The sequence below is a fragment of the Hemicordylus capensis genome, chromosome 5, assembly GCF_027244095.1.
Source record: "Hemicordylus capensis ecotype Gifberg chromosome 5, rHemCap1.1.pri, whole genome shotgun sequence".
In the NCBI taxonomy this organism is placed as follows: Eukaryota; Metazoa; Chordata; class Lepidosauria; order Squamata; family Cordylidae; genus Hemicordylus; species Hemicordylus capensis.
In genome coordinates, this window is record NC_069661.1 from 228,570,721 (window position 1) to 228,597,720 (window position 27,000).

A 27,000-nucleotide genomic window follows, 5' to 3' on the forward strand; every position below is an offset into this window, starting at 1 on the left:
GTGATGTTGGATTGCGGGCAGTACGGAAGCATGCTTAATGGACACATTGCAAAACTGTTGCAACCTTCTGCATGCAAAGCAGATGCTCTACCACTGATCTATGGCCCCATTCCCACATGAAGCTGCTTTTTACCAAGTCATAACATAGGCCAATCTAACCTGGTATTATGATTAACTCTGGTTCTCCAAGGTCTCAAACCAAGCTTTATCCCAGCTCTTTTATTTGAGATCCTTTTTAAAACTCAGGGTACCAGGGAATTAATTTGGGATCTTGCGAATGGAAAGCAATGTGCTGTACTGCTGAATTATGGGTCCTTACCCTAGCTGGTTCTGCCTATCCAGGATACTAGTGCTATTGTTTATATAATCACAGAATGAAACAGAGGTGACTTATCCTCCCATCTACAGCCTGAGGTGGTATTGTCTAGGACCCTACCGATATTTAGACCCTACCAATTTTTGATCCTTTTGGTGCAATCCTGTGTATATTTATGCAGAAGTAAACACCACTGTTGTAATTAAGACTTACTCCCAGGTAAATGTGCATAGGATTGCATTCTTGGTTACAAGCAGGACTATCAAACAGTATTTGCATTTTGCCTGACTATGAGTGCTGATGTTACAAAGTTTGAGGATTCCCAGGTTAATTTGATTTCTAGAAACATCTAAGCAGCTCCTTCCTTCCTTCCTTCCTTCCTTCCTTCCTTCCTTCTAATGTTGTCCCCCTGAATTTTTCCATTCCATATAGAATGTGACTGAGCTGATGCACTCAGAATTCATGAAAGGTGATTCTGTAGAAATTGTCTGTGATAAGTAAACTAGAAGCGTAAATGAAGTGTGGAGCTGGGTCAGAGTGTGAAGGGAATTGAGAAATAGGCCAGATAGTTGTGAAGAGCCTTGAAAACAACAAATATATATGAAAACAGCAGTGAAATGTAGAGGTGCTCAGAGTGCAATGGTCAGAATATTATTTTATTTAGTTGGGTGACTAAATATTTATCCCACCTCTCTTCCAAGAAGGTCAGGGTGGAATATGCATTCTCCTCTTTTATCCTCACAACCCTGTGAGGTAGGTTAGGGTCAGAGGTAGTGATTGGCCCAAGATCGCCAAGTAAGCCTTGCAGCTGAGTGGAGCTTTGAACCTAGATTTCCATAGTGTAGTGGTTAGAGTAGAAGCCTAGGACAAGGGAGACCTGGGTTCAAATCCCCACTCATCCATGAAGCTCAATGGATAACTTTGGGCCAGTTCCGTTCTCTTAGCCTAGCTGGCATCACAGGGTGTCTACAAGGATAACACTGGAGAGCATGTACTCCACCCTGAGCTCCTTGGAGAAGAGGCAAGATTAAAATGTGGTAAAAAATAATCATATTATTTAGAATATTTATATACTGCTTTTCAACAACAACAATGTTCACAACATAGCAGAGGAATGAAAAGGTGGTTCCCTGTCCCAAAAGGACTTACAATCTAAAAGGAAATATAAGGGAGACACCATCCGCCACCACTGAGATTGATACTATGTGGAACTGAATACAGGAAAACTGCTCTTCCTGTGGGTTCCGTTCCGCTCTATAACTGCTGATACGGAATCCGCGAATATCGGTTCATTGGGGTAATGGGGATTGAGAGGTTAGGTTCCCAAAGGTGGTGGGGGTACCTTTTAAAACTGCCTCTGTGTGGCGGGGGTGGCAGCAGCGGGGACTAATTTGCCTTCCTGGTACCTTTTAAAGCCATCACGGGATGGCTGCGGAGGCGGCTGCAGCAGCGGGGATGATGGCAGAGACAGCAGCATGGACTCCTCCTTTCCTCCTGACTGATCGCATGGGCCTCTCTGAGCCCAAAATGGAACGCAAACTGGCCCACGCGATAATCATTCAGGAGGGAGGTTGGGAGAGAGAAGGCGTTCACACTGCTGCCTCCATCATCCCGGGGATGGCGGAGGCCTCCCAAATGACTGCGGACCACTGCCTTGCGCATGCTCAGAGAGGCCTGAAATGGGATGCAGACTGGCCCATGCGATCGGTCGAGAGGGAGAAGGAGTCCATGCTGCGGCCTCTGCCACCATCTCCGCTGCTGTGACTGCCTCCAAAGCCATCCCTGCCACACAGCAGCGGTTTTAAAAGGTGATGGAGAAGGAGTCCCCATTGCTGCCTCTGCCACCTTCCCTGAAGCTTTCTTGACCGCGCAGCAGCGGTTTTAAAAAGTGCCTCTGCTGCCACCCCGACCTGTGGACACGTGTGTTCCACGGGGTGTTTTTTCACGTATGCCGAGTTTGGGTGCCTATTCCCCGACTGCGGATACGTGAAACCAAGAGTGTTGAACCCACAGATAACGAGGTTTGCCTGTAGTGATCGTTGCTCTTCCCCTGCTAAATAGAAGAGAGCCACCACTGTAAAAGGTGCCTCTTTGCCCATTTGGCTGGGTGATTATATTACACTGGCTTTATTTTAGTGATTAAAAGATTGAGCACAGCCAAGAGAATGATTTCGTTATCAGGATTGTTCAAAGGCAAGAAGGTGGTCAGAATCAAATCAGAAAACTGAGTGAGACTTTGGAAAAGCGGAAGATTTTGAAGGTGGGAAACAGATGGGTGGGAAAACAGGAGCTGGAGTTAGTGTCCTTGCTATTGACCTGAAAGCATGATTGCAGTAACTGTCTGTGTAACTCACAGACAGGTAGATAGAAAGCACCTTTCCCCTTAAAGGCCGCAGCATTTATCGCCATCTGCTGGTTCTGACTGGCAGTGCAGCCCCAACCTGTTGTGCAGCTTCCTTAGGGTGCTGCTGGTACCATCTGGCTGAGTAGCAACAATTGCATCCATAAAACTGAATATGTTTTACATTGTAAAGAAAGGGAAAGAATACGTGCTATTTCCCACAAATATATCACAGACATATTTTAACTGAGCGTTCTGTGCATTTGTATACATGCATATTTTTGAGGACACGCAGTTCTGCTTTAAGAACAAAAGTTGCTCTCATATTTGCAGAATAAAAGATGATATAAGCCAATTGGAAACTCAGAGAGCACTCAAATAGCAGCCTGGGCCAGCTGTGGCCCTGTTTAGGCCTCTGCACATGTGCAAACATCATGAAAATGGCATCCACCACGCGTGCGCAAGCGTCACCAAAAAATGGCACCTGTGCATACACAGAAGCCTGAACTGGGCCGCAGTTGGCCCAGGCTGTCATTTGGGAGGTCAGTGGCGGGTGGGGATTGGAGGAGTCCCCGTCTCAACGGCTGCCCCCACCACCTGCCAGATCTTCCAGGATCTCATGAGGAGGTCACATGGGAAGAAGGCTCCTGGTGGTATTTTTACTGTGCCTCCTGCTGGCCAGTTCTTGTTAATGATCACCCACCTCCTTTCAAACTTCTTTTCTTGCTAATTGTATTAATCACAAAAAGCAAGACCTGGCCAGCAGGCGGTGCAGCGTAAATCAGGTCAGGAGGCTTCTTCTCATATGATCTCCCCGTCAAATCCCAGAAGAAAAGACAGTAGAAGGTTCTTGGCTTATATTTATTCACAAGCTCTGTTTGTTGCGTCTTTTACGCTATAATATGTCTGTACAATTCCGTAGCTCCTTAAAAGGATGGAAATCGTGGCTTTTGTGCAATGAAAAAAAAAATCCAGATGGAATGACACGTCAACACTCTCCTTGTTATCTCATCATATTGTGAGGGAAGTGATTTTCCATGGCTTCACTTTTTCAAGTCGTTGATGCATATCTGCTTTATTTGCATGTTGCTGTGTCACACAGCACAATTTTGGATTCCTTAGCTACATTTTGGCTTGCATGCTTATGATGATGGCTTTGCCTTCTGCCCCACCCCTCCTTTTGCACTGCAGTTACAAGCCCCAAGTGTGAAAGGCTTTGATTTTGCGAAGCAGCATTTAGGCCAGCACAACAAAGATGACATCCTGATCATCCACGAGCCAACCCCTCTCCCGGGACCAATCAAAGACACCACCCCCTCTGAAAACGGTGACCTGCCAAGCCCCAAGACCAAGAGCTCTTCAAAGCCATCCAAGAATGTTCGGCACAGAGGGAGGTCAGTCCGGATGATGAGAAATCACTTGGCGCAGATTAAAGTTAATTAGCTGTGGAGGATTATTTTGCTCTCCAAGTCATTTTTCTCAGTTGGAATTGCCTTTGCTCAGGAACTTGCCTTTTTATATTAATCCATAAGGACTTGTGCCTAGTTCTCTCTTGGGCTCTTCTGCTAGGCTGTTCCTTAATTGTGGTGATTTTTCAGTTAAGGGTGGGATGAGTCGGGATCTGCCTGTGGCAGATAAGTGTGGACGTGGTTTATTTTTGCAGCGAAACATTCCAGTGTTTTAAGTGTGCACAACACAAAATCTTCTCAGGGGTGTTTTGTTTATTATATTTATACCCTGCTTTTTTCTTGTTTGCACTGAAGCACATGGGGTTTACAGGTGGTCCCCCATCCAGGCAGTGGCCAGACTGAAACCTGCTTAGCTTCCACAATGTTTGTGCCTCATTTGCTTCCAGACCAGACCAGACCTTGGGGTGGAATGGCAGAAAACGCACTCAGCTAATTGCTAATGATATTTTGTCTTATACTTGATCTCCCAAACCTTATTTCAACTCAGTGCTTCTTGCATTATTTTTCAGAGAAGGTAAAAAATTTAGCCAGTTGTTGTGTATCCTTAGCTTCTGGTAACTGGATGTATATTGGTTGGCATCCAGACTAAGTTACTCATGAGTAGTCCCATTGAAATTAATGGAGCAAGTAGATGTCAGTAGCTGTCTTTGGACATGAAAATTCTATTTAGTTATAATGGCAAGTTGCCATTAAAAGATCTATCTACCATGAATGTGTCTGATCGTAGTGTCCTGTTTCAACGAATACTTAATTATGTGGTGTATGACACCATACTTTCTTTTTGATTATCTTAACCTGCTGCCAATGAATTTCATTAGTTGAAATACATATTACTCAATGTGTATTTCAACAAATTCATGAAAAGGAGACCCAAGGATCTAATTCAAATAAAAAGCGGAAAGATGTATATGTTAGAATTCCATAGAAATTGATTTGCCCTTTTATAGATCAGTAAAAAGGTCCCAGGGCATGGTCTGAAGGCATACGATGCCTGAGCTTTTTTGAAGCCGAGCAAGTCTGGTTCTGGTCAGTGCCTGGATGAAAGACTGTGTAGGAATTGCATTTCTGCTGCCTTGAGTTCCATCTTGGAAGAAAGGCGGAACATAGATGTACTAAAGCAGGGGTTCTCAAACTTGGGTCCCCAGATGTTGATGGACTACATCTCTTGTATTCCATTTTGTGGCTCATTTCTTCTTCTTTTTTAAAAAACCAATTTTCCTTCTATTTTTTACAGTTTTGTGGGGCATTTTGCGGATTTGGAGGCATACTGGCCATTGTGGTTGGAGATCATGAGACTTGTAGTTCAGTGGCATCTGGTGAACCAAGTTTGAGAACCTTTGGGCCGAATAATAATAATATATACAATATTTTACTCTTTTTATATTTTTTAATTGGGTTGGCTTGTTTTGTATCTACAGAGTTTCTCCCTCCGATGCCGACTCTACGGCAAGTGAACAGTCCAGTGGTCGAGAAACTGGAGAAGAAACTTCAAGACCACAGACAGCTGCAAATGAGGTCAGACCCCACAGAGTCAACAAGACTGGTATGTTGCATTCTCTCACATGCTGCAATATGCATAACGCTGGTAGAATTGATACCTGAGTGTGTTCAGGAGCCAGACACAATGGACTGTATACAAAGAAAGTGACTAACCACAATTGAAATTAATGGGACTCAGCTTAGTCACAACTAACTTGTCTTATTGATTTTAATGGTGCTTGGTCAGGATTCACTTTATTTTGATATGGCCCAAATGTTCCAGGAATAGGGAAGCTGCAGAATGATTCCGCCTGAGCACAACTGAGCACTTATATACTCACATTTTAAAATATAATTTTGTTCATGCATTTCATTTCATACTAACTTGTGAGATAATGTAAACATGCATTGGATCATATATAATACAATTCTGACCTCTTCCAAAACATTTCCCCGTTTGGATTTTTGACTACAGTAGAACCTCATTATGCACAGAACCGCTTTTCACGGTAACACATATTCATGGATGTCTGACACCCGTTTTCATTATCTGTGGATACTAAAAGGTTAAAACCCATGTATCTGCAGTTCCTAGAGGGCCAGAAATGACCACGGAGGTCACTTCCGGCTGCCATTTTGTGAGGAAGAGCTATTTCGTGGCTGACTTCTTCTTCTTTTTAAAAACAATTTTCCTGATATATTCTAATGCGTTTGTGGGGCATTTTGCTGATTTGGGGCCATTCATGAGGACATGGGAGCATGGTACAGTCAACAGTTTAAATTATTTTTGCCTCTTTGGGGGGCTTTTTTGGCTGTCTTTTAGCAGTTTTCTCTCTCACTTTTTTGGTCCATTCTGGAACCTAGCCCCGCTTTTCCCATGGGCATAATGCCTCATTACTTGTGGTAACTTTGTTATTTGTGGTAGTAGGCGAGAAACGGAACCCTGTGAGTAATGAGGTTTGCTTGTACAATGCATCTGCTAATAGCTGTGATAATAGAAAACTCTAGGTCAGTGATCTTCACTATTTTCCAAGTGGGGGCCATTTTGGCAAACAAAAAACTTTTGGGGGGGGGACCCATTGCGTGGAGCTCTGAACAATCCCGTGATCTTCCCAGCACTGGGTGGGCCTCTTAGGAACAATGGAGTCCTGTTGCGCTCCAATGCCATCTTGAAAGGCACACACAGAGCACTGGGGAGGACTACATTTCTCAGTGCTCTTTGGATGCCTTCCAAAATGGCACTGGGGCTCCAGAAGATACAGCTCCTCTCAAAGGAGCCCCACTGATACTGGGCGGGCAAAATGCATCACTGCACAGGGGGAATGCCGTCTCTGTGCAGTGCCTTTTAATATCTACATGAAACCGCTGGGTGAGGTCATCAGGCAATTTGGTGCACGGTGTTATCAGTATGCTGATGACTCCCAAATCTATTTCTCCTTATCATCTTCATCATCAGGAAATGGCATTCATTTCCTAAATGCCTGCCTACAGGCAGTAATGGGCTGGATGAAGGATAGCAAATAGAAACTTAATAGAAATATAAGAAATATAATAGAAATAGAAATCCAAGCAAGATGGAGGTGCTCACTGTAGGGGCTCAGAATTTGAGGGATGAGTTAGATCTTCCTGTGCTGGACGGGGTTACACTCCCCTGGAAGGAACAGGTACGCAGCTTGGGAGGACACTTGGACCCAGGCCTCACCCTGGTATCTCAGGTGGAGGCTATGGCCAAGAGTGCTTTCTGTCAGCTTTGGCTGATTCAACAGCTGTGTCCATTCCTTGAAGAGGACAACCTTAAAACAGTGGTACATCAGCTGGTAACGTCCAGGCCTGACTATTGCAATGCGCTCTACGTGAGACTGCCTTTGTACGTAGGTCAGAATCTTCAGTTAGTTCAATATGTGGCAGCCAGATGGTTCTCTGAGGTAACCTGGAGAGACCATACTATGCCTGTTTTAAACAGTTGCACTGGCTGCTGATATGTTTCCGGGCAAAATCCAAAGTGCTGGTTATTACCTTTAAAGCCCTGAATGGCTTAGGTCCAGGTTATCTTAGAGAATGCCTCCTTCTGCATGATCCCCACCACATGTTAACGTCATCAAGTGCTCCGTGCATGCCTTCCAATATGGCACTGGGGCTCCAGAAGATCCAGTTTCTCTCTAAGGAGCCCCACTAATACTGGGCAAAATGCATCACTGCACAGAAGGAATGGTCATCTTTCTGCAGTGCCAAGGAGACTTCATTTTTGTGGAGCACTCAATTTTGGCGGAAGCTTTGCGCAGGCCTAACAAACAATTATTTGTTTGTTTGTTGATCAAATTTATACCCCGCCCAAACTTACGTCTCTGGGCGGCCAGAGAATTAGTCAGGGAACTGCACTTAGGATGGATGGGAGCCACCACTAGCTCCTGGCCGTGCAGTGAAGAACACTGCTCTGCGTCCTAAAGACCTTTCATCAAAGGTTGAGCTCCAGTTCAGCAAACATTAAAATGCAGACTAAAGAGAGGCCTTCCACTACTTCTTGGCTGATGTGCCACTTGAGTACTCCTAGCACATTAAAGACTACTGTGCTATGCAATTCAACGGAATGAACGGTCATGAGGTAAACATTGTGACTCCTGCCTAAGGGGGTGTTATTCTGCCACAGAACTGCTCCAGGAAAAAATAATCCACAATACAAGCTAAATGCAGCCCCTGCCCCCAAATTCAGTCTGTGTGTGGAAAAGATAGTGTGCTAGAGTGAAAGGATAGTGTGTAGAGCAGTGTAGTGTAGAGCAGTGTAGTGTAGTGTAGTATGCATTCCCCCATGTTCATTCTGATGTGATGGTACATTCTGGAGAGGTCTATACCATGTACTTTTTAAAAATACTGAATCCACCTGACGTTGGCATTTAGAGATTGGTATATACTGCTGAGTTCTTTTCTGTAGCATCTGCCTCCCCTTCCGTCACACTTGGCTGAACCCTGACTATCCTGTTTCTATCTTTATCTTTTCCCTTGCTGCTGCAGGAGTAAACAGAGTGGGTAAGTTTCCACAAGAATGCCCATGTCTTGCAATAAGTCATAAGAGGAGCGAGTCTTAATTGTGTGTGTGCCAGGAGACTTGGCTTCCAGTGCCCTCAAATCTCAGGGTTGGATCTGGGATGCTTTCCCACATGACTGTCAACAGGAACCATGCAGGGACAGGTGTCTTCCTGCTACTAAAGGGCAAACTGTACATTGCACACTAATGTGTATAGCAATGCTCCAATGCCTTAAAACAAAACAAAGTCCCAACACTGCTGTGGGAGGGGAAGAGTTTAGAGTGGAGAATTGGAGGGTGAAGGCGTGGACCCTTAACCTTTCCCCCTCCCACTTTCTCCCTGCAACCAAATTGCCTCTCCAAGGCAATTCTCCCCATACCTCAAACAAAGCCCTGTTCACACGTTATGGTTCAACACTCTTACAATCTGTGTACAGCATACACAGCTGTAGATCTGAACATAGGCACAGTTATAGACGCATTGTGCTGAACGCAGGTATAGCAGTACACTTGCTATCTGTATCCTGCATTTGAAGGGGCCTGTAAGCAGGTTCACTTTGAAAATGAACATAGGTACAGTCATTCGCACAAAGACATAGGAATATAAGAAGCTGCCTTATATCGAGTCAGACCATTGGTCCATCTAGCTCAGTATTGTCTACTCAGACTGACAGCTGCTTCTCCAAGGTTGCAGGCAGGAGTCTCTCTCTCAGCCCTATCTTGGAGATGCCAGGGAGGGAACTTGGAACCTAGATGCTCTTCCCAGAGTGGCCCAACCCCAATCCCCTAAGCGGAATATCTTGCAGTGCTCACATGTAGTATCCCATTCATATGCAAACAATGGCAGATCTTGCTCGGCAAAGAGGACAATTCATGTTTGCTACCACAAGACCAGCTCTCCTCCCACATATGCACACATGTATCTGTGTACAGACATCTGAAGGCAGACACAACATAATGTCTGAATTGTTGGGCAGCATCCACAGTTGTCCTTTGTCTGGAACAGGGATCTTTACTCCAAAGCAAGCACTCCTGTTCCAGATTATGGACGTCAGAGGAAGGATTCCTGTTCCAGACAAAGGACAACTGTGGATTTTACCCATTGTTTTGGGCATCGTTATATGCACTAGTGTGTAACATGTGGGGAATTCTATAGCAGCTGGCTGTTCCATGTACACACACACACACACACGAGAGCCAGTAAATTTCTCATTTGATCTTTAGGAAGTTTCAAGCCGTAGTGTGTGCTGTAGGCAAAATGGTTCAAGTAAATAAATTAAATAAGTAGGCTGAGTGTTGGAAATGCTGCCAGTGATTGAGTATATATTTTCCAAGTTTTAATAATCTCCAGTTCAATTCTCTGGCATTTCCCGTATTAGAAGCTCTCAGACAGGAGAGCTTGGAATATTCTCTGTTTCAGATAATAGATAACAAGTAATGGTCTGACTGTTTTATAAAGCAGGTGTATATCCCAGAGTCAGGTTCTCGATTGTTCGGTTTTTTTTGTTTATTATATTTATTCTATCTGAGCCAGGGAGCTCAGACCACTTTACATAGATCTCCTCCCTTATTTATTTTATTTATTAATCAAATTTGTACACCGCCCCAAACTTTTGTCTCTGGGCGAAAGTTCGTTTGCACCCAGGATACCTGTTTTGTTGGGACAACTGCTTGTTTTCCTCTTTAATACTGTGCTTCTAAGGGCCAGTTCAGATGAACACTGTCCAGCACATGTGATAAGGCTGGGGATTCCCCAGTAGCACACCCACCCTAACATCATTGGAGGACGTCTCCTGATATGGTCTCAGGGCATCCTTTAATCATGTGAGGAGGATGTTCAGCTGAATCACCCTTCTACACGCACTCCAGAACCCTGTGTGTGGAGGAATCATACCTCTCATATGAGTAAAGGATGTCCCAGGAGTGCATCAAGACATCCTATACTGGGCTACTCAGCTTTGGCCCTCCTGCAGATGTTGGCCTACAATTCCCACAATCCCCAGCTATTGGCCACTGTGGCTGGGGATTATGGGAGTTGTAGTTCAAAAACAGCTGGGGAGGGGGCTAAGTTGAGCAGGCCTGTCAGGATGGGCAAACTCTCGGCAGGCATCCGTTCCCCATCCTTATCCCAAGTTCCAGGCAGTGTGAATCTGAACCGATCCGGATGCTTTCTCCAGTGGTGGTGTTTCTAAAAAACCCGTTTTCTTTCTGGATTATGCTCCTCCCCGCAGTCCTCACCCTCATCAATCCCAGTTGGGCGTCTCACTTTAGATTTGACCCAGGCAGGCCAATTATTTGTGTTAATCTTGCCACTTGGCTGACCTCGCTGAGTATCATCGCCTTCTCAGCTTTGTCAAGGGTTAAGTGTATGTTCATCCAGAGCAGTCACGTGACTTTTATAAGGAAAACCTCGTAACCCCGGGAAAGCGTCATGAAACTATTTTTGGCTTAAGGAGCTGTTCTGAGTGCAGCAGATAAACCTTCTAGGAATTAATTAACTTGTACTGTGTGCAGGCATGTGTGTGACCTTCTGTTTTTCTTGGTGACTGAGTACATTCAGCGCAGATCTCTTACAGGGTAAAGGAGCTTCCTGCTTTCGTTCCCCTTTTTCCTCAGCAGCTCCCTCTTGGCACCTGTAGCTCTGTGTCGTGTTCTCCAACTTGGCCCCCCGGTGTTGTTGGACTACAACTCCCATTGGCCATTGTGGCAGGGGATGATGATTGCTGTAGTCCAACCATGCATAGGAACCCAAGTTGGGGAACCCCTGCTCTCACTGATATTAATTAATTAATTAATTAATTAATTACATGTATATGGCCCCGACTCTATGGAACGGTCTCCCGGATAATATCAGAGCACTGCATGATCTGTTGGCCTTTCGTAAGGCATGTAAGACTGAAATGTTCCGCCGAGTGTTCGGTCTCTGAGATAGCTGGTCGTAGAGTGCTCTTGTAATCCATGGTTATTATGTCATGTGGAATGAGTATTGTTGGGGTTGTGGGTTATGAAGATATGTAAGATATATTTTTATTAATTTGTGTTGCTGTGTATGTTATTGCTTGTAAGCCACCCTGAGTCCTATGGGAGTAGGGCGACATATAAATCTAACTAAATAAATAAATATATATTGCCTCATCCAAACGGCTCTGGGTGGTGCACGATGACAAAAATAAAACCTGAAAATTAGTCCTTTAAAAACAATCATTACAGAACAATTTAAAAACAGCATAAAGCCATCTATATATTTAAATCTCTAAGATGCAGCCGTGTCTAATCATAGGTGTGGCAGCTCTCGCAAGAGTTTGGAGAGCTATCGGATAGCCACGGAATGGGTGGGAGGGAAGAAAATGGTGGCGGTGGTGGTGGCAGCCAGCCAAAGAAAATGGCGGCGGGCTGATGTCTGCAACTGGGCAGCAGGCGGGTGGCCATGACCAGCAACTGGCTGGCCAGCAGGCAGCCAAAAAATGGTGGTGGCAGGGCAGGCAGCTCAAAAGGAGAAAAAGGAGGTGGCAAAGGTGGCTCCGGGCGGGAGGGCAGGGGGAGAAGAAGACGATGGCAGGCAGGCAAAAAAGTGGGGGCAGGTGGGGGGATAAAGCGGCAGCGGCGAACTAGGGGCGCAGATGCTCTGCGCTGGATCAACTAGTTAACAATTAAAACATTCAAAACAGTTTAAAAACCCTGGAAGGCCAGGCCAAACAGATAGGTTTTAAGGGCTCTCCTGAAGGCCAGCAATGAACTCAAGCTACAGATTTCTGCTGGGAGTGCATTCTGCAACCCAGGAGCAGCTACAGAGAAGGCTCTGCCTCTGAGTCGCTACCAGACACATCGGTGGTAACTGGAAACGGACCTGCTCAGATTACCTTAATGTGTGGTGGGTATATGCATACTCACAGGCCTGTGGAAGTGTTGGAAGTAATGGATGTACCATTCAAATAAAAATGTGGATAGAATAGCCCAGAGAAAAAGAACCTGTGACTTTTTCTTTTCTGTGATTTGAGAAATGGAGTGTTTCTGTCTTTATTGCCTAGGCAATAAGAACTAAATTTGTCAATTCAGTTCCGTACTACTCCTGGGATTTCATCCCCCTTTCATTGGCAGCTGTATTATGTAAAGCCTGCAACAAAGGCGGCTGGAAGTGATAAAGAGAGATTCCTGCAGCTTGTTTGCACACTCCTTTTTAGCAGCATTTATGCTGGCATGGTTGCCATCTGTCCCTGTGCCATAGTAGCAGCCAAATGCAGTTATGCCCGTGCCAGTTTCTACTCTGCGGCTGAGGCTTACCCACAGGTTACACTGTACTAGGACTTAGTCCTGGGTAGTGACCATCTGTCTCCATATAGTAAATGTGGTTGGTTGCATTTGTGCCAGGATAGTTTTGAATCTGCATCCACAAGCTGAAGGACTTTCTAAAGCAACAGACACTGGAAGTGGGGCTTTGGTGGGGGGAATCTACTTTGTGGCCAAGCCAGTCAGTTCTACTAAACCCCAACAAGTCTCAGACAATACATGGATGGCCTTTTAAAATAGATTTTCACATGTTAGGAACATAGGAAGCTGCCATATACCGAGTCAGACCATTGGTCTATCTAGTGAGAGGAGAGCTGGCCTTGTGGTAGCAAGCATGACTTGTCCCCTTAGCTAAGCAGGGTCCACCCTGGTTGCATATGAAAGGGAGACTAGAAGTGCAATACTGAGCTAGATAGACCAATGGCCTGACTCGGAATATGGCAGCTTCCTATGTTCCTAGCTCAGTATTGTCTAGTCAGACTGGCAGCGGCTTCTCCAAGGTTGCAGGCAGGAACTTCTCTCAGCCCTATCTTGGATATGCCAGGAAGGGAACTTGGAACCTTCTGCTCTTCCCAGAGCGGCGGCTCCATCCCCTGAGGGGAATATCTTCCAGTGCTCACACATCAAGTCTCCCATTCATATGCAACCAGGACGGACCATGCTTAGCTAAGGGGACAAGTCATGCTTGCTACCACAAGACCAGCTCTCCTCTCTTATTTTCTAGACCAGGATGTCTGAGGCATAGGAACATAGGAACTGCCTTATACCAAGTCAGACCATTGGTCCATCTTGCTCAGTATTTTCTGCCCAGAAAGGCAGTGGCTTCTGCAAGGTGGCAGGCAGGAGTCTCTCTCAGCCCTATCTTGGAAATGCCAGGAAGGGAACTTGGAGCCTTCTGCATGCAAACATGCAGATGCTCTTCCCAGAGCAGCCCCATCCCCTGAGGGAAGATCTTACAGTGCTTAAATGTAGTCTCCCATTCAAATATGCAAACCAGGGTAGACCCTGCTTAACAAAGGGGACAATTCATGCTTGCTGTGACAAGATCAGCTTTCCTCCCTTAAAGTTTGGAAGTGGCATGTGAGGTTACATAGGAACATAAGGAGCTGCCTTATTCAGAGTCAGACCATTGGTCCATCTAGCTCAGAACTGTCTACACTGACTGGCGAAGCTCTCCAGGATTTCAGGCAGGAGTCCTTTCCATGACCCAGTTCTAACTGGAGGTGCCAGGGATTGAACTTGGAGCCTTCTGCATGCAAAGCAGAATTGCTCTACCAATTAGCTACAGCCCTGTTCCAAATGTTATTTGAGACATTTTAAGATGAAGGCTCTAATATTGTTTTCCAGGAATGTAATAAAATATAAACTGTAGTTTGAGTCTGTTCCAGCTTCTAAGGGAGAAACCCCCTGGGTTTTGCCATCTACAACATGTTATTTTGATTATGTATTAAGCACCTACAAACGATCCAGAAATGAGGGGCTTGGCTGCAGTCTTGGAATATAAACATATTAATGTTGTTGTTGTTGTTGTTTGTTGTTTGTTTGGTAGTGGTAGGAGTAGTAGTAGTAGTAGTAGTAGTTAATACAAATGGTGGCTCAATATATGATCCAAAATGCAGTATTTTGCAAAATATTGCATTCTTTGGGACTCGACGAAGGGTGGGGAACTGGTCTTGTAGCAAGCATGACTTGTCCCTTTAGCTAAGCAGGGTCCACCCTGGTTACATATGAATGGGAGACCACATGTGTGAGCACTGTAAGTATTGCTCTCAGGGGATGGAGCCACTCGGGGAAGTGCAGAAGGTTCCAAGTTCCCTCCCTAGTATCTCCTAGATAGGGCTGAGAGATTCCTGTCTACAATCTTGGAGAAGTTGCTGCTAGTCTTTGTAGACAATACTGAGCTAGATGGACCTATGGTTTGACTCAGTATATGGCAGCTTCCTATGTTCCTAATTGCCCCCTTTGCTAAGCAGGGTCCACCCTGATTTGCATTTGAATGGGAGACTACATGTGTGAACACTGTAAAATATTCCCTGTAGGGGATGAGGCTACTCTGAGAAGAGCACTTCCATGCTTTCATGCAGAAGGTTCCCAGTTCACTCCCTCCTGCCTGAAACCTTGGGGAAGCTGCAGCCAGTCTGTGTAGACGGTACTGAGCTAGATGGACCAATGGTCTGACTCAATATAAGGCACCTTCCTATGTTCCTAAGTTGTTTGAAGCAACAATGTTTTTTACCTTTTTGTTTGTTCTTGTAATTCAGGCCCTCCGCAGATCAGTAATGGAACGGAGCAACATTCTTCAGCTTCCATCTTTGAGCATGTGGACAGAATGTCACGATCCTCAGAAGTCAGCAGGAGGATCCCTAGCAAGATCCAGTTGATTGCCATGCAGCCAATTGCAGCACCTCCAGTTCAGAACCAGCCAATTTCTGACAGAGTAGCAGAGACCAACAAAATTAACAAGGAGGTATTGCATTTTGTGAACTGTTTTCACAGATAAGGACAGACCTACATCATGAAAATGGGGTGGGAAAGGGAAATGAATGGAAAGGGGAGTCATCTCCTTAGCAAGCCCTTGCCTTCTGATGAAAAGAGGAGTCAGAAATGGGGAGAAGGAACAAAGGTGAACATTGTGACTCTGAATGATTCAGTGCTTTGGTAGTGTGTTCTTCCCATCTGTTTCTACTTTGGCAAGTAATTCTCCTGCATCTCTGCATCAAGTATGGGTCATTCAGTCTCTCCCAATGCAGAGACACAGCAGAATGATCTGCATTCAGAGGAGGCTATCCTAGAACAGGAACTCATACAGAGAGACACTCTTCTGAGGTGGGGAGTGCTTACTGTTATCATTCTAAAAGTAAATCTTTTGGGGTGTAAAAGTGAGGGGTCCCTCTTATTTTAATCCATATAATGCAGATAGACACACAGATGCATTTTACTATATAAGCAGATCAGATAGATCCCTTCTGGTTTTCTTGTTGTGTTTTAATGCACTTTGCAGTAACACATAATTTGCTTTTTGTCATGCATATTTATTAATACTCTCTGCACGCTCCCCCTAATTGTCCTTGCTGTGCTAATCATCTTGCCAAGAGCAATCATTACTTTACCTGGAATGTCTGTGGATGAATTACAAGCTGGAGAATGAGATGTTGAGGTGTTCTTGGGATGTGTGCCGAGCATGTTTTCCTCTATCCTTTCCCCCACTCTCTGCAGTCCCTTCCCATCACAGCAAAAGAAGGTTGCATGTTCCCAAGTGGATTTTATGCATCTCACTTTTTTTAAAAGATCCAGACAGCTCTGAGGCATAAATCCGAAATTGAGCATCATCGCAACAAGATCCGACTCCGAGCCAAGCGCAAAGGGCACTATGAGTTTCCGATAGTGGATGATATGGTTATCATTGACACCAAAGACCAGCAGAGAATGTACCGCAAGGCACAGATGCAGATTGACAAGATCTTGGACCCTGGGGGAAACATGCCTACTGTTTTCATAGAGCCCAGGAAGAGGTAATGACAACACAGGAAGAATTGGAGAAGGAATCATTTCTCTGCTTTTCTTTCTGCATTTGAGCTTTACTGCATGTTTAACTTTAAAAGCCATCAAGGCCGCTTATGTAGGTTTCATAGGAAGCCGTCTTCTGTTGAGTCAGATCCTTGGTCCAGCTACCTCGGTACTGTCTCCACTGACTGGCAGTGGCTCTCCAGGTTTTCAGATGGGTCTTTCCCAGCCCTTTCTGGAGATGCCACCAGGGATTGAACCAGGAACCTTCTGTATGCACAGCAAGTGTTTTCTCACTGAGCTTTGTTCCTTCTCCAAAATGGTTGATATATTATTATTTCTTGTTTGCACAGTCAGACAGGTGTTATTGACTGGTTTGTTTTATCCAGACATCGAGTCCTTCCCAAGGACCTGGGATGCCAGAGTTTTGTTATCAATATTGTTGTTGTTATTATAGATATCGCCACAAAATGTAGGCTGTTCCCAGTAAAGCTGTTTTTTGTAGTTGGCTGATGGTGATTTCTGTGGCCCCTATGGTGCTGAGGTGCTCTTCAAGATGTTTTGGAATTCCACGTAGGGCGCCAATACTACTGGGATTATTTTGGTCTTCCTCTGCCATAGCCTTTCAATTTCGATTTGTAGATCTTTGTATTTTGTTATTTTTTTTCTCTCTCTGTGTGTGTGTAATATTAATTTATTATTATTGTTATTATTATTAACAACAACAACAAATATTTATATACTGCTCTTCAACCAAAGTTTCCAAAGCGATATACATATAAAAATAAACAAGACATAAATAAGATGGTTCCCTGTCTCCAAAGGCTCACAATCTAAAAAGGCAGATACCAGCAATAACCATAAGATACCATAAGGCAGATACCAGCAATAACCACTGGAAGGATGCTGTGCTGGGGATGGATAGGGCCAGTTGCTCTCCCCCTGCTAAATATAAGAGAATCACCACTTTAAAAGGTGCCTCTTTGCTCAGTCATGATATGACCTTCCCTTCCATTGAGTCAGAGCATTGATCAATCCAGCTCAGTATTGTCTATACTGACTTCTCTTACCTCTTATTTACAGAACAAATATCCTATAAAACTCATATCACTGCTTATTCCTTCAACCATCAACAATTCTGGGCCAAAGTCTGTTTTCTAGGTTGCATTTATCGGTTAATGTACGAACTTTGTCGTACATGTAAGATTAATAAAAGATGTATGCTAAGGCAGTCCCTTTGCAAAAGGAGAAAGGGAACTTCTCTCAGCAGGGAGGCATGAAATAGGAGATTTCTGCTCTCAGGGAAGCGGCTGCAGTTCAGTGGTACCGCACATGCTTTGCAGGCAGAAGGTCCCAGGTTCAATCCCTGGCATCTCCACTGTGAACCCACTGCACGTCACTCAGATTGCCATATGGATGTGATTCAATGTGGATGTGATTCAGATTCTGCAAACTCTAAGAACATAAGAAAAGCCCTGCTGTATCAGGCCTAAGGCCCATCCAGTCCAGCATCCTGTTTCCCACAGTGGCCCACAGGCAAGAGGTGATGGCATGCCCCTTCTGCAGCCATTACTCCCCTGAAACTGGTATTGAAAGGCATCTTGCCTCTGAGGCTGGAGGTGGCCTATAGCCATCAGACTACTAGCCATTGATAGACCTGTCCTCCATGAATTTATCTAAACCCCTCCCTAGCATTCTAAAGCAAACCCACCTTTCCAGTCCAGATAGATCTAGTAAGTCATAAGAGGTTTGGGCTTAAAAAAAACCCCAAAAACCTTCTTTTTATTTCTTTATAGTTCACGGGCCAAACGTTCTCCAAAGCAGCGTCGGCGGCATCAGATCAATGGAAGCCCCATGGATGCTGACAAGGACCGGTTAATCACGACTGACAGTGATGGAACATACAAGAGGCCCCCTGGGGTCAACAACTCGGCTTACATTGTATGTTTGGATCTTTCGGAAGCACTTGCTAACTTTGTGATAAGATACTTGCAGGTGGGAAAGGCATTTGGTTCCCAAGAAGCACGGATTGCTGGCTTGACTCTGAACACTGCAAGAACACAGTCTGAAGAGTGATTGTGCAAAACAACCCCTCTGGCTTCCACACTCATTTTGAGTAGCCTTAGGGCTGGAAATAATAAGTGGCATTAGATGTGCCAGTGTGTAGTTAGAGGCTGCACTTGACATATGAGTTGTGGCCATGTGAGGTTGCAATTCAGATTGGGGTCACAGCATGGAAAGAAACGGTGCTTAACCCTTTACCTCTGTGTCATTTTCCTGCTGTAGCCACATCCTCTAAACAGGGTTTTAACCCCAAAATGCTATTGTAGTAAATGGCATTTTCAGGGCTAAATAGCACTTGTGGGGCGGGGCATGGATTTTCAGAGGTAAAACAGCACAGGCCTAAAGGGTTAAATACCCCCCCAGCTCCTGATCCAAATTGTGGCCCAAGGCAGCTACTACATATGAGTAAAGTTAAGTCTTTAACAACATGCCGATGTGTTTAAGGTCACCCTGCCTTGAATCTGGTTTTTCCCCTACTAGAGCAGATGTAATCCAAATTGTGCTGCCCTAGTAGGAGAAGTTTTTAATCCCCTGAGTGCTAATTCACAGTGCAACTCTTCCCAAAGCAGTGAGGGCATGCTCAACAATAGTCCGGGCCCAAAGGACAGCCAGTGAGTGACCTCTTTCCACAAGTGAACTGCAGTACGCTCTGCGGGGCAGGAGGGGGAATGACTGGCTAAGTGCTCAAGGTTAATGTGAATCAGTCCTCAGCTTGACTATAAAAGAAGTTCTCTTAGAGTGAATTTACTCCACTCTGTGTGCAACATGTGGCTGCCTTCATGTCCCCCAAAAGCACACATTCCAATAATTTAGTCTCCTCTTCCATGCACAAAAGATGCAGGTATGGAGTATGTATTGTATGGTTTCTAAACTTCAGTATCATCTGCAAAATGTAAAATGCACTGAAGATGGATCAAGTGAGAGCAGTTTATGTCGGCTTGCCCTTTCTTGCTGATATCCCTAGGAACATAGAAAGCTGCTTTATAATGAGTCAGACCGTAGGTCCGTCTAGCTGCTTATTGTCTATAACCAGGAATTCTCAGCGTTGGGTCCCCAAATGTTATTGGACTTCAACTCCCATAATCTCTAGCCAAAGGCCACTGGGCCTGGGGATTATGGGAGTTGAAGTCCAGTAACATCTGGGGACCCAACGTTGAGAATCCCTGGGCTATACTGATTGGCTGCGGCTCTCCAAAGTTTCAGGCAGGAGTCTCTGTCAGCCCAACCTGGAGATGATGATGATGATGATGATGATGATTAATTTGATTTCTATACCGCCCTTCCAAAAATGGCTCAGGGTGGTTTACAAAGAGAAATAACAAACAAATAAGATGGCTCCCTGTCCCTGAAGGGCTCACATTCTAAAAAGAAACAAGACACATACCAGCAACAGTCACTGGAAGTACTGTGCTGGGGGTGGATAGGGCCAGTTACTCTCCCCCTGCTAAATAAAGAGAATCACCACGATAAAAGGTGCCTCTTTGAGATGCCAGGGATTGAACATGGGACCTTTTGCATTCAGGCTTGCAGATGCTCTTCCACTGAGCTACGGCCCCATCCCCTAAGGGGAAGATCTTACAGCACTCACATGTAGTCCCTCACCCAATTGCAAACCAAGGTAGACCCTGCTTAGCAAAGGGGGCAATTGATGCTCACTACCACAAGACCAGCTCTTCTCCCTGTGCATTCTGGGATGTTCAGCAGTCCACCCCATCTACTTGGGATGGGATGGGAGAGTTGTTAATTATTCGCATGCATCTTGGGAATGTGTGAACTGTAACATCACTGTAACAAGCAAATACACTCTTAGATAGTGGAAGCTAAACCCATACAGTTGCTTAGGCAATAGTTTCTCTTTGTTTCTCTTTACAGTCTGATCCTGACCTTCCTGCCGAACCCCAGACGCCTTCTTCAACTGATCTGGGGAAATACTCCGGCCTGCCACCAACCTCGGCTTCATACATCCCTCCTCAGCCATCCATTGAAGAGGCCCGGCAGACCATGCATTCCCTCCTGGATGATGCATTCGCCCTGGTAGCCCCCAGTAGCCAAGCAACGACTTCTGCAGCCATCACACACCCTGGAGGGTCAGGGGGACAGCCAACAAACAACACTCCTGTCCGAGCAGCACGGGAAACCCCAAGCAGCCAGTGGGGGTCACCATATGGCCCAACTCACACGGTAAGCAGCCTGGTTGGTGGTCATTCCAAGTGTGCAGTTTTAAAGCTTGCAGAACCCATAACTGCTCTTGCTGCTCCTTTGGGGATGTTCAGTTATTCATGCAGGTGTATAGCACATCTTTTTCCAAAGGTTCGTGGAGGGTTAAATACTGTTCTGTAGTTTTTGCATTCAGAAATAATAGATTCTGGTCCCCTAGAACCTTCTTAGTTGAATTTTCTTTTTTATTCTGGGAGGCTATTCACACACGCAAAACTGGGCTAAGGGAGCCCAGCCCAGTTTTGCACATCCATGTTTGGATGATCCTGGAAGCAACATGGTAGCAAACCCGCCTAAGTAGCCTCCCTTGAAAACAAGGTTAAGGGAGCGAGTGCTTAACCTTGGTTTTTTGCTCGTGTTTCAGCAGCCGCGGCTGGCACACTCGGGGAGGGGGGATCCCCCAGGGATGGTGTGATGTGCAGTAGCGCGTCCCAGCATCCTGACCCTCGGAACTGCTGGGACAGCCACTGCTCATCTGGGCAGGCGATCCACCCGCCCAGGGAAAAGGAGACAATAGTCTGCGGGGAAAGTAGGTTTAACCTGCCTTCCCCACAGTCTGCCACTGGCTTGTTTGGTGGTGACACAGGACCAGGGCTTCTCTGTGGCTGCCCCAGAGCTTTGGAATGTGTTGCTTGTCAGTATGAAAGCCTCTCCATCTCTGGCTGCCTTTTAAAAATCACTTGAAAAACACCTGTTTTCTCAGGCCTTTTGCTAAAACTTTAAAAAAAATGTTATGGTTTTAAAATTGTTTTAACTTCTTTTATTGAGTTTTATTTATTGTTTTAAGTTGTGTTCATCACCTTGAGAGCTGGGTGTTAGGTGGTTTATAAGTGTGATAAAATTAATTAATTGAATCTGGGAATCCCTGTTACAGGGAAAACTGGTTCAATTATCCATTTATTGAAAGCAGGTTGGCCAGAATAAATAAAAAACGGTCAGGTCAGATGTTAAGAACCACCTTGGATTCTTTCTAGTTCTGTGTGACATCTGAATCAGTCCAATGCAATATGTTAATTGTATTAATCTCATGCTCTTTTATTATTCGGGGGAAGGGTGTTAAACTAGTCATTGGGTGGGTTCAGATGTCACATGGAATCTTGGTTAAAACCTGGCTCCATGTGATGTCTCTGAGCATCAGGGATGCATACTTGCTTCTTGCATGCCCACGTGAGCCTCCACCTCCAATTTGTTAAAATAAATCACGATCAGTCTTGACATTCAAATAGACCGATCTTGGTTTATTCTGATCTAGTTATTTGAAATGAACAGTGATCTGTAACTCGCTTCAAACTTTGGTTTCCAATTACTGTTTATTTCAGGCAGGTAAGTTAGAATAAACCAAGATCAGTTGGTTTGGACATCATTATCTATTTTGGTTTTGTTTAACCTATGTCAGAAGTAGATGCTCATGTGAGCATGGGACAGGCGAGTACACACGCTTAATGCTGAGGGATGTCACACAAAGTCAGCTTTAATTGAGGTCCCGTGTTACATCTGAATCAGCTTGTGGGTGTTTTGTTTTTTTTAAAATTAAATTTCATTTTACTGTGTGTTCTGATGACATGGTTTTCTTCTAGAGATATATGGAATTTGGGATGACTCCTCCATCAGCACCAGGCCTTCTGCAGAGGTAGTTATTTGATTTTTTGTTTTTGATTTGTCTGCTAGCGTTTTCTTATTTTATTCCAAGTATGCCAGGGTACACAGCTAAGATAGTGAAACTGTTGCTGCAGCTGCTGTTTACCTCTTTCCTTTTGATTTTGAGATAGATGCTAAGAGCTAAGGCCCTAACAAGACATTGCAATTGATGCAGAGCTGCTGCTAGCACTCTGAATCTCTTTCCTTCTCTTCCTGCTCTTGTCTAGTTTTACACAATGCATGTGATGTCTTTGGGCTGTGTGTCTCCTCACCTCCTCCCACCAGCCAGTGATCTGCAGCAGGGCTAGAAAACAACAGAGTGTCCACATCACACATTGTGTAAAACTAGATATTACCTGGAAGAAAGGGATTACCCCTTGGATGTTGATGGCTCAGAGTATTTTATGATCTCCAATTAGATCCTGAGAAGATAGTGAAAGATTGTATTAGTTATTTTTTATTTTATTTATTTATGTTCAGCATTTGTAAACTGTTTACCTTGCCAAAAAGGGCACCTGAGGTGACATGCAAGATATTAAAAATAAAGAACAAAACCTGCAATGACACTAAAATCTTGATTGCCCTGAGAAAGATGGACAAAACTTCATAGTTGGGTTGGGTTTCCTAGTTACAGATGAATTTCACATCACTGAAGTGAAGAAGCCCATTAAGTTATTAACTAATACGAGCCTATTTGGTGCGCTCAGGCCCATTCATTACTGCAAGACTTGTGTGGGAATCCTATTGGCATGAATGGAGTTGGGGAGGATTTTTTTGTTTCTTAAGTTGCTATGACACTAGACTATTATTAATGTCACAGTCAAGTGGTTTAAATAGCCAGTTCTTAGATCAGTGGCTGGAAAAACAGATTGTTCCTTTTCTTTATAGCAAAGTAATCAAGATTTTCAATAGACTGGAACCAACCTGGGTGCTATATATATTGCTTATAGAATTTCCTTTTCTAGAGAGCGAGGTTCTGCAATACTGAGTCTTAAATTGTGCAATGCAAGGCAATATTTGAGGTGCCAATAATCTGCATTAAAGCTTTCAAATGGTACAAGCAATCCAAATTTTGAACTTTGAACAAGCACCAATTTCTCACAGTTATTGCCATGTGTTTCTAAACGTTGTTTTCTTTCCCCCAAAACGTGGAATAGATACAGTGCAAATAACCAATTTTAAAAACAGACATATTTCAAGGATCATTCAATAATAAGGCTGTGTGGAGGGGGCCAGGTAGAAAATCTTGGTTTTGCCTGACTGTAGAATGAATGAGAATTTATTTAGTATGAACACAGAGGAAAGCTAAAAGCTACAATGAAATCTTATGCAATCATAGTTTTCCAATTTGAACTCAAACTGTAACTCACTATTGCATAAAACACTGCTTCCACAATGTACTGTGGAAGTACATTGTACTGGAAGTACATTATACTGGGTAGTGCAGAGTGGATACTCTGCTTGCACAGTGCTATGGCTGCTTCATGTGTAAAGTTGTGTCCTCGAGTCATTGTCGACTCCTGGTGCCCACAGAGCCCTGTGGTTGTCTTTGGTAGAATCCCGGAAGGGTTTACCATTGCCATCAGCCGCGCAGTATGAGATGATGCCTTTCAGCCTCTTCCTATATCGCTGCTGCCTGATATAGGTGTTTCCCATAGTCTGGGAAACGTACCAGTGGGGATTCAAACTGGCAACCTCTTGCTTGCTAGGCAAGTTACTTCCCCGCTGCGCCATTAGGTGGCTGGCTTCATGTGTGATACTCTCTATTTTAGGCTTCAAGATCTAGTTAGTAGCTCTTGATGGGTCAAAGATGAGAGTTACATTGCCAGCTCCATCGTACTGTTCTTTCTCACAGCATGCACTTCTAGACTTAAAATACCCTGTATCCCTTTATGGCTAGAGGAAAGACAGTGGCTGACATTCTGAGTAAATCAGTGGCAGTTTGCCTACACTGTGGAAAGCTTTCGTAGCACTGCCATGCAGAGTGTACAGAGCGCCTGAGTGTAGGTGATTTTTGCTGATCTCTGCGTCGCTGAAAGTATCCTGTGCCTTTATAGAAAAAAGGCAACTAAGGGGAGACATGACGGAGGTCTATGAAATTATGCGTGGTGTGGGGAGAGTGGAGAGCGAGAACAATCTATCCCTCTCTCACAACACTAGAACCTGTTGTCATCCCATGAAACTGACGACCAGGAAATTTAGGAGCAACGAAAGGAAGGACGCTTTCCACACAGTGCCACGGAATGTGGTGAAGGCCACTAGCTTGGATGGTTTTAAAAGGGACTTAGATTTGTGGAAGACAGATCTATAAATGACTACTAGTCTGATGGCTATAGGCCACCTCCAGCCTCAGAGGCAGGATGCCCCTGAATATCAGCTGCAGGGGAGCAACAGCAGGAGAGAAGGCATGCCTTCATCTCTTGCTTGTGGGCTTCCTGGAGGCATCCGGTGGGGCATTGTGGGCAACAGGAGGCTGGACTGGATAGGCTTTGTGCCTGATCCAGCAGGGCTGTTCTCATGTGAATCAGCCACAGCAGTGTGCACACGTAGTGCAGTGCTGGAGAAGTCATGTTTAATACAACAGTGGGTGCGGGGGGGGGCACCTGTTGCCACCTGGGGAGTGAGCGACCAAATGGCAAATTGCATGGTTGGCATATAAGAAAATCAGAACTGCCCTGCTGGATCAGGCCCAAGGCTTGACCAGTCCAGCATCTTGCTTCCCACAGTGGCCCAATTCAAGCCTGCTTTCTCAGAATACTGTTTCTCACTGTGGTTTTGAGTTGCATTGCTGCTCTGTCAACAGGCAAAGCCTGGGTCCAGGATTTCTTCCACCTGTGGAATTAATGCACCCAGACCAGCAGCCGTCTGATGTTCCCTATTCCACCAGAGGGATCTACGCAGAGGAAATGCCTTCAGTGGCACGGCCGCGGCCAGTTGGAAGCACTGCAGGTACTTAATGGGGAAGAACTATTGTGTGTTGCACTTACTCTGCCATGTCCAAACTGGCCTTGTTCTTCATTTCCGCACTTACGATGCTCAGCTGTGCCACCTTGGCAGCCCAGATGTCCCCAAAACTTAGAATGCAAAGAAGGACTATCCCCTTTCACTCTGGGCACACGTCAGCTGCATGCACAGATCTGTGGAGAGGCAGAAGGACCCTCATCTAGATAGGGGAGGCGTGGATGGACCCCTTGAAAGTAATTTCAGTATATACAGAATTAAGCACTCCTGACCAAGTGCTGGCTGAGGAGGTATGAAGAAGAAGACTAATATTTATATACCGCCTTTCATCAAAAGTTCCAAAAGTAGTTTACACAGAACTGAATAAATAAAATGGCTCACAATCTAAAAAAGAAACATGAGATAGACACCAGCAACAGCCACTAGAAGGGTGCTGTACTGGGGATGGATAGGGTCAGTTGCTCTCCCACTGCTAAATAAAGAGAATTGCCATTTTAAAAAGATGCCACTTTGCTCAGTTAGCAGGTAGAGTCAAAATAACTCCATTGAGCTCTATGGGGAACCTGTCCCTTGGGAGGAGAGCTGGTCTTGTGGTAGCAAGCATGACTTGTCCCCTTAGCTAAGCAGGGTCTGCCCTGGTTGCACATGAACAGGAGACTACAGTGAGCACTGTAAGCTATTCCCCTTAACCGGTGGAGCCGCTCTGGGAAGAGCATCAAGGTTCTAAGTTCCCTCCCTGGCATCTCCAAGATAGGCCTGAGAGAGACTCCTGCCTGCAACCTTGCTGCTGCCATTCTTTGTAGACAGTACTGAGCTAGATGGACCATTGGTCTGACTCCGTATATGGCAGCTTCCTACATTCCACGTGGGAGGGGATGGAATGCAACTGTTACATTTTAGTCTGATTCCACTGCAATTATAGGGCATTGGCCAGTTAGGCAGCATACAAATTTAATAAATAAATGCAATTATAGAGTGTGTGTTTGAGTTTCAATTGCACTGTTCTAAGTGACTTTGAGATGGCAGTAATCGAGGCAAGGATTCACTGCATCTATTTTTCAGCCCCAAACTTTAGAGTTTCTGTATGCAGCCATATCCCTAAAAGCTTCCCAAACAATGCTCCATCGCGGCTTTGCTTATGGAAGTTGGTTGAGGCAGAGAGAGCGACTGGCACATCGTATGCCTGGCTGCAGCAGGTAGTAAATGCTCTGCTTAAGTCCCAGGTCCTAGATCTGAAGGTCTAGGGGGCAGGATAATTTTAATGAATGCTAAGGATCATTTCCTTTTAAAATGAAACAACTTGTGAAGATGACTTTGAGGATAGGAGGGGGGAAAACCCTGGTGTCCCTCCCCCCAACAGATTCCCATAATGCACCTGTGAATAGTTATTTTAGTTCTGACATATGGCTGAAGATAAGGTCTTTGATTTATTATATGGAGAGATGGAGAGAGGGGTGGGCTGAGGCCTGCTGCTTCTGTTGCTATTAATAATGGGGATGCCACTGTCATCTCTTAGAAACCAGTCAGGTTAAAGGTGTTAGATTTAGCTATTGAATTGAGGGCAGCTTCATATGCTCAGTTTTATGCATGGGCAGAGTTGCCCAGATGCAAAATGCAAGCATGCCTTCATATTTTCATGAAAGGTACACACATGGGTTTATCCTCTCTCACCCCTTGAGGACAACTCCAGGGTATTGATCAG

General features: G+C 44.9%; 1 protein-coding gene across 6 annotated transcripts in view; it reads left to right on the plus strand.

Moving 5' to 3' along the window:
• KIAA1549 (KIAA1549 ortholog) overlaps positions 1 to 27,000 on the plus strand; it is a 217,243-nt gene that overhangs the window by 183,827 nt on the left and 6,416 nt on the right. For 5 of the 6 annotated variants that reach the window (XM_053255918.1, XM_053255920.1, XM_053255917.1 and 2 more), the window contains 9 exons: positions 3,849 to 4,051; positions 5,545 to 5,669; positions 8,615 to 8,629; positions 15,176 to 15,381; positions 16,203 to 16,426; positions 18,215 to 18,359; positions 20,355 to 20,663; positions 22,277 to 22,329; positions 25,141 to 25,286. In XM_053255918.1, coding sequence (XP_053111893.1) covers positions 3,849 to 4,051; positions 5,545 to 5,669; positions 8,615 to 8,629; positions 15,176 to 15,381; positions 16,203 to 16,426; positions 18,215 to 18,359; positions 20,355 to 20,663; positions 22,277 to 22,329; positions 25,141 to 25,286 — 1,426 coding nt within the window. The remainder of the gene's footprint in view (positions 1 to 3,848; positions 4,052 to 5,544; positions 5,670 to 8,614; positions 8,630 to 15,175; positions 15,382 to 16,202; positions 16,427 to 18,214; positions 18,360 to 20,354; positions 20,664 to 22,276; positions 22,330 to 25,140; positions 25,287 to 27,000) is intronic. The other variant, XM_053255915.1, reaches the window with a different exon arrangement.